The 10,861-nt window shown below is 45.2% G+C and overlaps 1 protein-coding gene across 8 annotated transcripts in view; it reads right to left on the bottom strand.

Annotated features, from left to right (window-relative positions):
- Positions 1 to 529: 529 nt before the first annotated feature.
- Positions 530 to 10,861, bottom strand: part of LRCH1 (leucine rich repeats and calponin homology domain containing 1) — a 241,877-nt gene continuing 231,545 nt past the window's right edge. For 5 of the 8 annotated variants that reach the window (XR_004644092.1, XR_004644091.1, XR_004644095.1 and 2 more), the window contains one exon: positions 3,084 to 3,170. Coding sequence is in view for 3 of the 8 variants with exons in the window: in XM_034758484.1 (XP_034614375.1) it covers positions 3,057 to 3,170 (114 nt within the window). In the remaining 5 variants the exon portion in view is untranslated. Of the gene's footprint in view, positions 3,171 to 10,861 lie in introns of all 8 variants that reach the window. The other 3 variants (XM_034758484.1, XM_034758485.1, XM_034758486.1) reach the window with 1 other exon arrangement.

The raw sequence follows: 10,861 nt of genomic DNA, 5'->3' as shown, positions 1-10,861 counted from the left end.
TCTTTTTAGTGGGTAGTTGCAGGTCTGTAATCACAATCAAATACGTTTCTGCCTTTAATCCCACAGAGATAGATTCCTGTATTTTTTTCCCACACTCTACTGCCCCAAACTGGGCAAATAAACTAGAAACTGGAGGAGGATCATAAAATAATCCAGTTAAGGCGTTGACTGATTTAAGCAGAGAAGTAAGATAGCTACATAGATTTTGCTGTTCTCTCAACACACAATGCATCAAAGAAAGCTTTTACAGTGAAATACAGCTATGCTATAAGAACACACCCAGAACAACCCAAACATTACAACTGTCTATTTGCATGTGTGTATTGGGGGGGTTTCTAGCAGTTTGTCTGGAGAAACAGATTCTGGAAGAGCAAAGGGCCTTTAGTGAGATCTGGCTTGAACTTTGGTTTCTAAAAAAAAAAAATAAAAAAAATAAAAATAAAAATAAAGGCATTTTGCTTCTTTTACTTGCTTCTGATTTCCTCCAACAACTATAAATTTATTGTACAAATTCTCAGTCACAGGATAGTAAATGAATACAAATAAAATGATTTAATTGCAGCTACAATAAAGTTTGCACTATGTACACAATGTTCACTGTTTATGGTATTGGTAGGAGGCCATGCATTTTTTATTGCACATATAAAGTGTACAAAGATTCATGAAATTCTCTTTTTAGCCATACAGGTTAAGATTGCATAAAAAAAGCCATATTACAAAATATTTAGCGCTATTTACAGCCAACTTTAAGCAAATACTGAAAGTCACTACTAGGAGAAAAACAAATTTTAATGATGAAAAAAATAGGATTTGTCAAAATAATAATTACAAAGCTTCATGTTGCCATATATACATTGTAAAAAAAATACCCAGGAACCTGCATTTTACCCCTCGATGCAGCAATCAATATTCCTATTTATATAGTCAATTTTTGAATGCTTTTAAAGTTTGATATACTCTGAGTTGAAAACCTATTTTCTTTACATTGTTCATGCTATTTGACAAAACCAGTATTTGTGCAGCTCTGTAAAATATTAAAATACATTTTAATTTAGTGTTAAAGTGCACAATACATTTTATAGGAAACCATATGCTAGCTGCCAGTCAAAATTGCAATGTAAGTCAATGTTCCCTCTATAGAACAAAAGCTTTTGCTTTGGTTGGAATAACTGAATATTCCATGCATACTGTATGTGTCATTATATTGTCTTTGAGTTCACATTTCCCCACCCCCAACAGATTGTTGTCAATGTGTACCATAATCTGTGATGTCAAAAATACAAGGTCTGCATTCAAACACTGTATATATTCAGGATTAAAAATTAATTCATTGGAATACTGGTGGTTTTTTAAATGCAGTGTCTTTCTGTGTGAACACGCATATCACTTTGCCTAGATTATGCAATATTGTGACAAGTGTCAACATTCTTTCAAACAGGTTGTTTTTTCTCTCTCCATAGTCTTTTTCTCTATTTAATTTGCCCTCTACATTATCTCACTTTTGCTGTAATGCATTTCAAACTCTCCTTCCTTAAATGTAACATGGACCCCTAACAGCCATCCTTTTTACCACATGCTACTGCCCTGTCTTGTTTGCCTAAATTACTTACATCACTAGATTTCCATACCAAAAAATGGATGTTCAAAAGGTTGTGAAAATCACTGTGCTAGAACTTTTCTACCTGAAATACTTGTCTGAAAATGACTGAACAATAAATTAAGCTTTAAAACCTCCTTTTGAGATTAAAAGTAACGAAAAAAACTTTATTTCCTACTGCGGAATTGGGACAAGGGGTCTGATCCTGCAAACACTCACTACAGGGCAGTGTGCGTAGTAAGATGAGAAATCCCACGGAAGTACATTAACTACAATGAGACCGCTCACAGTAGTAAGCCCTACAACCTGCAGTCCATATTTGAAGGATCATGTCTTTACAACTGCCTAAAACAACTGTAATGAAATTATATTTTCTCTTTTCTAAAAAAACCAAACATATATTTGACTATCTAGAAAACTTTCTATTTTCACCTTTCTTGTGCTATTTTTTATTTGTTCCATAGTGCTGTATCCTTTTAAGATTACCCAAGTACAGTGCAAAATTATATTTCAAGACACGTGATGCTAATGCACATCAGTTATTTTGTTGTAATAAAAGTTTAATGTCTTGTGCATAGTAAAATAAGTATCAATCAAAAATATTTGTTCACATTTATGTTTTCAAGTTTAATCTTTCCTTTTTTTTTTTAATAACAGCTATATACAAATAAAAAGGTGTGCTTCTCTTTAGTTCAACCAATTTCATCTAATGGGGGTGGAAGGAAGTGCTGCTGGAATGTTGGAAATTAACTGGAATGCAGAGAAACTATATTAATCTTCCACAAACCCCAAAATAAAGAATGCCATCCCAGCTAACAGTTCTTTTCATTAAAGCACCTATTTTTGTTTACTGTTTATCATACATATTAGAAAATACGATTATGGAGATCTAGAATTACTGCACACCAAGTAGAATAAAAAATAACTAAATATTTATATTAAAATAAAGTGTTTAACCACAAAAAAGCAGTAATAAAATACAGTTTCCTAATTTATATTTTGCATCCAAAGGATGAATAACAACTCACTAATAAATAATATTTATATAAATATTTTGTCTGAATATTTTTAAAAGGCAATGGCCTGAAGCAACTGCAAAAAACCAAACCATGTTAAAATTCAGATAAAAAAAAAGAAGATGCTCTTGCTTTAATAAGATGAACATATTTTGCTGCAAGGCAGCTGTACTCCACACTTATGAAAGTGGCAGAGGGGTGGCTGTTTTAATGGGTGCTGTACAAATTGAACTATAAAAGCAGTGAAATGCCAGTTTGCTTTATAAAATGATTATTAGTTTGCAGTTCAATATATCCAGATAGTCTGAAAGATGATTTCAGTTCAGAAATGTAGGAACACTCTTTTGGAGCAGAAGGATATTTTTCAATGCAGTTTGAAAAGATGAGCAGTGTTTTGATACTTTTATGGCACATTAGAGCTGATTACAGCAGAAATAGTAGTTTCATGTGAATAAAGCTTGCTTCATTGTGGTTACATCTAGTAATGCTTGAACGGTTATGCTCACTTTTACCAAGCCCTTTTCTTCTAGGATGTGATGTGGTAGGCAGAGCTTCTCCTAGAAGAAAAAACAAAAGAGTAAAGATTAGACCATCTAGCTCTTATTGCAAAATCTTGCTTTATGCAAATACAGCTAGAAAGCAGTTATCACAACAATCAGGAATCATTTAATTAAAAAACTTTCTATGCCTCTTACAGAAATAATTCTCTTGTTTTGCTGATGGCATACATGGCCTAGTTTGAGATTTTTAAGTGTTCTGGGTGACTCTAGGGCCAACAGGAAACCATCTTATTCTTACATTTAAACATTTTAACACCATTAAGATTCGCAGTTAGTTTTCAGCAATAAGTCTGATGGTACATTCATTTAACATGTAATCACTGTAAAAACACCAACATTACAGGCAATAGTGAGATACTGTGACATACGCCCATTACTTTTAAAAAAGATTCCTGGGGTGAAATCCCAACCCTACTGAAATCAAAGGGAGTTTTGCCACTGAATTCAATAGTGTCAGGTTTTCACCCTGGAATATAAACCTTGAACAGCAGTGATTACAATCAACAGATTGAAATATGAACAACATTTTACATTTAATGGAATGATTTTCCAAATGACTGCAAAGTTCTTTACAAATTTACTTTGATATACAAAGGGATCACTTCATCCATCAATGGAATGGAGCAGCAACTGTCAGAGGTGAAACCTACCAGTGGTACCATCAGAACAAACAAACTTTGAGTCTATTATTTTGACTCTAATGGTAGCTAATACCAGATCTTTCAGAAGGAGGTGCAAGAAACCTCAGATTGAACCATTATGGAATAGCCTGCCAAAGGGGAAGTTTATTCCTAATCTCCATCTGTTAGTGGCTGGTTTATGTTTTCTAAAAAAACCCGGTTACCTACCTTCTGTAACTGTTGTTCTTCGAGATGTGTTGTTCACGTCCATTACACATTAGGTGTGCGCGCGTCGCGTGCATGGACGTCGGAAACTTTTTGCCTCAGTGGCTCCCGTCGGACCGGCAGGGTCCCCCCCCCCGCCAGAGCGGCGCCCCGCTCTAGCGTATATATATCCCTGCGGGCCCGACCCTCCCTCGGTTCCTTCTTCCCGGTGACTCCGACAGAGGGGAAGGAGGGTGGGAAGTGTAATGGACGTGAACAACACATCTCGAAGAAGAACAGTTACAGAAGGTAGGTAACCGTTTTTTCTTCTTCGAGTGATTGTTCACGTCCATTACACATTAGGTGACTCACAAGCTTACCATTGGAGGAGGGTAGGAGTCAAGGAACAATTGATTGAAGCACAGCCCTGCCGACCACCGCGTCCTCTCTGGTCTAATGATGGATTGCGTAGTGGGCTGTGAACGTATGCACAGACCAGGTCGCCGCTTTACAGATTTCCTGGAGTGGAACCTGTGCCAAGAAAGCCGCCAAGGACACTTGGGCCCTAGTCGAGTAAGCCCTGATCTCCGGGGCTGGTACGTTGGCGAGCTCATAGCATGTGCGTATGCAAAGCAAAATCCATGCTGACAAGCGTTGCGCCGAGATAGGCTGGCCTTTCATTCTCTCCGCAATGGCAATGAACAGTTGCGTCGACTTGCGGAATGGCCTGCACCGTTCCAGATAGAATGCCAAGGCTCTACGGACATCGAGGGCTGCAGTGGTTTGGGTCCATATGGAGCTTAGGGAAGAACACCGGTAAACAAACGTCCTGCCCCATATGAAATTGCGTGACCACCTTAGGAAGGAATTTGGGGTACGGCCTCAGTTGCACCTTATCCTTATAAAAAACTGTATAAGGGGGTTCCGAAGTGAGGGCTCTCAATTCCGATACCCTCCTCGCTGATGTGATGGCCACTAGAAACGCTACCTTCCATGAGAGGTGCATGAGGGAGCAAGAGGCTAGGGGTTCAAAGGGCGGCCCCATGAGTTTAGTTAGGACCAGGTTAAGATTCCATGCAGGGACCGGCGGGCGTGAGTAGGGAAACACCCTCTCCAGCCCCTTGAGGAATCGGACTACTGTGGGGTTGGAGAACACCGAAACCCTCAACTCTCCGGGGTGGAACGCCGATACGGTGGCCAGATGCATTTTAATTGAGGCGGGGGCGAGCCCTTGATGCTTGAGGTGCAGCAAGTAGTCCAGTATTGATGGGATGGAGGCCTGCAGAGGCTGTATGTGATGAGGCTCACACCAGTGGGAGAACCTCTTCCATTTGGCAAGGTAGGTCGCTCTTGTGGAGGGCTTCCTACTACCAAGAAGAATTTGCTGGACCTGGTGGGAGCACCTGTGCTCCGTATCGTTTAGCCAGAGAGATACCACGCGTGAGATGTAGTGACTGTAGGTTCGGGTGGAGTAGGAGACCCCGGTCCTGCGTGATGAGGTCGCGATGGAGGGGGAGGGCGATCAGGGCGGTCAAGGATAGTTCCAGCAGGGTCGTGAACCAATGCTGGCATGGCCACGCCGGTGCGATGAGGATGACTGTCATCTTGTCCCTGCGGGTCTTGAGCAGGACACTGTGGATGAGCAGGAATGGTGGGAAGGCATACCTCAGTCTCCCGCCCCACGGAATCGCGAAGGCATCTGCCAATGAGCCCGGGCTGAGGTTCTGGAATGAACAAAACTGAGGGCATTGGCTGTTGTCCTTGGTGGCGAAGAGATCCACCTGGGGAAACCCCCACCTCTGGAAGACTGAATGCAGGACGTCCTCTCGTAGAGTCCATTCGTGTATGTGGTAGGACCTGTTGAGGCGGACTGCTAACCTGTTTTGGACCCCTGGGAGATATGCTGCCAGTAGGTGGACTGAATGGGCTATACAGAAGTCCCATAGGAGGAGCGCCTCGTGACAGAGGGGAGAGGATCGGGACCCGCCCTGCTTGTTTATGTAGAACATGGCAGTAGTGTTGTCCGTCAGAACTGACATGCTGTGGCCTTCTATGGTAGCGTGAAAGGTCTGGCAGGTGAGGCGAACTGCTCTTAACTCCTTCAGATTGATGTGAAGCAACTTTTCTTCCCTGGACCATAAGCCCAGGGTCCGCAGGTCCCCAAGGTGCACCCCCCAGCCCAGGTTCGCCGCATCTGTTACTAACGTCAGAGTGGGAGAACTGAAGGGTGTATCCCGCCTCCACCGTGTGAAGGACCCAGCGGTCCGATGTTATACGGGACCAAGCACGGTAAAAATGGGACAGGCAGTCCCTGAAACATAGAGGAGGCTCCGGTATAAGGGTCAGTACGCTGGCCTCCATCGCAGCTTCAAAACCCTTGCTTATTCCCGGCTGCGGCTTGCCTTGGCTGTGGCTTTGGCCCTGGTTAGGCGTGTTGTTACGTCTACGCCAGTTATCCCTGCCCCTTCTGCGGTACGGTTCCTGTCTAGGACGAGGGTGGCATTGCCTCTGCGGTGGTTGGGGCTTAAAGGGTTTCCTCTGGGTCACTGGAGTCTGCATTCCCATCGACTTGGGGGTTGCTCGAGAGTCTTTGAGGCTATGCAATCTGGCATCCGTCTGGTCTGAGAACAAGCCTGACCCTTCGAACGGGAGGTCTTGCAAGGTGTTTTGTACCTCTGGGGGAAGGCCGGAAGCCTGTAGCCATGCTGAGCGCCTCATCAGCACTCCTGACGCGACTGTCCTGGCCGCTGTGTCCGCGGAGTCAAGGGAGGCCTGCAAAGAGGTTTTGGCTACTGCCTTCCCCTCGTCCACCAGGGCAGCGAACTCTGGTTGTGAACCCTGGGGCAGGGAGTCCTTAAACTTGGAGACTGATGCCCAAGAATTGAAATTGTGTCTGTTCAGAATCGCTTGTTGGTTAGCGATCCTCAACTGGAGGACCCCAGACGAGTAGACCTTCCTACCAAATAAGTCCAAGCGCTTTGCCTCCTTGGCCTTGGGGGCCGGGGCTTGCTGGCCGTGCCGCTCTCGTTCGTTGACCACAGAGACGACCAGTGAACAGGGTGCTGGGTGAGAAAAAAGGAAGTCGAACCCCTTGGAGGGGGCAAAGTACTTCCTCTCTATGCCTTTCGCAGTTGGTGCGCTGGAGGCCGGTGTTTGCCACACTGTCTTATAGTTCGACTGTACTGTCTTTATGAGCGGGAGTGCAATCCTGGAGGGGCCTTCTGGGCTTAGGATGTCAACCATGGGGTCCTCCTGCTTTACAGTCTCCTCCGCCTGCAACCCCAGATTGAGGGCTACTCAGCGGAGCAGATCCTGGTGTGCCCGATGGTCAATCGGGGGAGGGCCGGACACTGTCGTGCCCACCACGGCTTCATCTGGTGAGGAGGAAGAGGTTAGGGCCTTCTGTGCGTCCTCCTCTTCCTGCAACTCCTCTGGGGTCTGTCCCATAGTGTGGTCCTGAGACGGTGCCGGGCTCGGTGCCGAGTCGGCTCTTTCTTGTTCCGGTGGTCTGGAGACCGTGGCCTCCTTGTGCAAGAAGGGGCGCCCCTGCGGGGAGCGGGACCAGTGTCTCGAGGGGCCAGATCTCGAGGTCCTGGATGGGGGGTCTTGCTGGTGGTAAGCCCAAGGGGTCCAGAATGGCCATTGTCCTAGCTGACCCCACTGTGGGTGTCAAGGGGCTTCGTGTTCCCTACCGGCCAGTGTCCTGTGGGCAAATCTGCTGGACTGGCCCGAGTCTGCCTCCGAAACCACAGATGGTGACCTAGATGGCCACGGTGGTGCCGTGGGACAGTGCCAGTCCGTTGTCGGAGAGTAGTACCTCCGTGACCAGGACCGGGAGTAACGTCTTGCCGACCACGACCTGGACCGGTACCGGTGACCTCGGGACAGGGAACGACTGCGAGTGGTTGGTCTTGGGGATCGCGTGGCTGACACGTCCCGGTGCCTACTCGAGTAGGGCTGCTGGGTCGGTGCCGGGCGCTTGTTGGGGCCCGACGGCTGTGCAGCCCTCTGCACCGAGGGTAGCCGGGAGTCCACCGAGGCGGAGCTCGACCGGGAACGGCGCTGTGAACGGTGCCAAGATGGTGACCGTGATGGGCGCACCATTGCCGGCTTGCCTCTGGATGGCAGTCTTATCTTTGGCTTGGAGAGGGCCCTCAGCGGACAATTCGATAAGGTCCTTTGCTGCCTCAAACGTGTCCGGGGTGGAGGGCTGTTCTAAAAGCTCCTCCAGCCCTTCCTCCTCACTCGATGCGCCTATCCCAGGGCCCGACGGGCCTCTCGGCGCTGGAGCCACTGGCACCGGGATCTGTCCTGGGGTCGCCACTCCCTTAGGCACATTCGAGGTCTTCGCGGGCGCTGCCCTCTTATGCGGGGAGCGTCCTCGGGACTTAGGTTGGCCCTTCGATTTTGCCGGCGAAGATGACTGGTGCCGGGGGCGGTCTTGCTGTGTCGGTGCCGTCGGCTTATGATGCCCTGCCGGTGCTGGATCACGAACCAATGCCGGGGCACTCCGCATCGAAGTTGACGGTGCCGCGGCCTCATGCGTTGAAGTGGAGGGCTGTAATGCAGCCCCCATGAGCAGCTGCTTAAGGCGAAAGTCCTTCTCTTTCTTAGTCCTGGGCTTGAAGGCTTTACAGATCTTGCAGCGCTCTTTTTGGTGTGCTTCCCCCAGGCAACGGAGGCACGAGTCGTGGGGATCGCTTATTGGCATAGGCTTGCGGCACGTGGCACAAGCCTTGAAGCCTTGGGCGTGCGGCATGCCCCGCAGCCCAGGACCGGTGTCGGGATTGACCAACACCTAAAACAAAGGAGCTTAACTACTACTAAAGAACTAATAACTGCTAAGAAGAACACTAACTATTAATGCTAAGGGGGACACTCTCAAGTGAGAGACAGAGTTGTTCCAACGCCGTCACGGACAGTAAGAAGGAACTGAGGGAGGGTCGGGTCCGCAGGGATATATATACGCTAGAGCGGGGCGCCGCTCTGGCGGGAGGGGGGACCCTGCTGGCCCGACGGGAGCCGCTGAAGGAAAAAGTTTCCGACGTCCGTGCACGCAACGCGCGCACACCTAATGTGTAATGGACGTTAACAATCACTTCAAGAAGAAGAATGTTTTCGCTAATACAATTGTGGATATTCCCATTCATAGAAACATCTAATTCTGTTTATCATCCTGCTAAACTCTGATAGCTAATGGCAATAAGTTCTATAGGTTAATTATGCAAAAAATGATTTCCTTTTATTAGCTTTAAATGTTCAATTTTTTTGAATGTCCTCTTTCTTTTAGAACGTGAGATAAGGTAAGAAGGAGCATCTGATTTATCTTCTCTATACCATGCATTATTGTGTCTACCTCTGCCGTTTCTCGCCATATTCATCACCTCTTTAAATTAAACAGTCCCAATCTTTTCAATCTCTCTTTTTATGGTAGTCTTTCCCCTTCTCTAATCCTGAATAGAATATGGCATACCTTATATAATAATAATGATGTAATATTTTCTATCCCATTACTTATGCAGTCTAAATTTTGTTTCCTTTATTTAAAATTTTTTTCCCAGTGATAATTGGATTTTTTCCCAAGTCACAGTTCAGTTAGAACCCAATAATTTGTCTAAATGGCTGAAAATATTTCTTCTAATGTACATGGCCCTGATCTTGTTAACCATGAGAACTTCATCTGCCATTGTGCTTTACCTAGCTTGGATAGGTCCCTCTGAAGTTCCTCATGGTCATCTCTAGCCTTGATTACTCTAAATAATTCTGTATCATTTGCAAATTTTGCCACCTCACTGTTCATTCCCAGATAACTGATAAATATATTAAACCACACAGGTCCTAGTATGGGTCTGTGTGGCACCCCACTGTTAACTTCTGGACACGATGAACACTGACCATTTATTCCTACCCTTCCTTTTCTGTCATAGCCTGCTTCCAATCCATGACAGTACGCCCTCTCACTCTAAGACTACTTACTTTCCTTAATAAGCTCATGTGTGGAATTTGGCCTGAACTCTTATAGAAAATGCCACCAGATTGTTAATGAACACAAGAGGTCAGGACCTCAATTATATAATAAAAATAGCATCTCCAAAAGTAATAAAACACTTTAGGCCTTGGTTCTATACTGTCTCAGAGGAAAAAAGTATCACAACACAACTGCAGGTAACACAGAGGTTTTTCCTTAGAGGCCTTCTGTCCAAGTTGTGTCTCAACCAGACTAGGCTTAGCTTGAGGTTGATTAATCATGGCACAAGGCTGTGCAGCTACAGGCCATAAATACTCCAATATAAATACATTTAGTAGCCTAGTTTAAAACAAGATAAAAATCAAACTCTGCATTTTACGTGTCAAATATAGGACAAAAAGGGAGATCCAGAATTTGTTCAAAATTATTACATCTGCCACCAGCAATATAATTGATCTTTAAATGTAAAAGTGCAAGTATTTTTGACTTGTAACTTGTATCTTACTTGTGGCATGTGGTTATACCTCTGTATCTATGAGCATACCATATTTTGGTTTCTCTTATCAAATTAACTTGAAATTATTTGAGAAATGTAGGCTTCAAGATTGTGGGGTTGAGTGTGTCTGTGGTACAGATATGCCCCATGTCCTACAGCGAAGGTGCTGCAAGGCTCTGGCAGTCTGCTCAAGCTGGTTTATATTACATATGGAGTCTGTGGCTTTCCACCACTTTGGCTATTGTCTTCTCTTCAATGTGTTAGCTTTTGACATTATAATTCATCACTGAATTCACTGCTGTAATGAAGCACAGTATATCTAGTCAACAGTCCTGGCGGGTATTAATGTTGTGAGTATCTCTGACTAGAGTGAAAGGGACTTAACTGAAATCATACAAAC

This window comes from Trachemys scripta, chromosome 1, assembly GCF_013100865.1.
Source record: "Trachemys scripta elegans isolate TJP31775 chromosome 1, CAS_Tse_1.0, whole genome shotgun sequence".
NCBI lineage: Eukaryota > Metazoa > Chordata > Testudines > Emydidae > Trachemys > Trachemys scripta.
The sequence above is the reverse complement of the archived record's forward strand: the minus strand, read 5'-3'. Positions and strand labels throughout refer to the sequence as shown.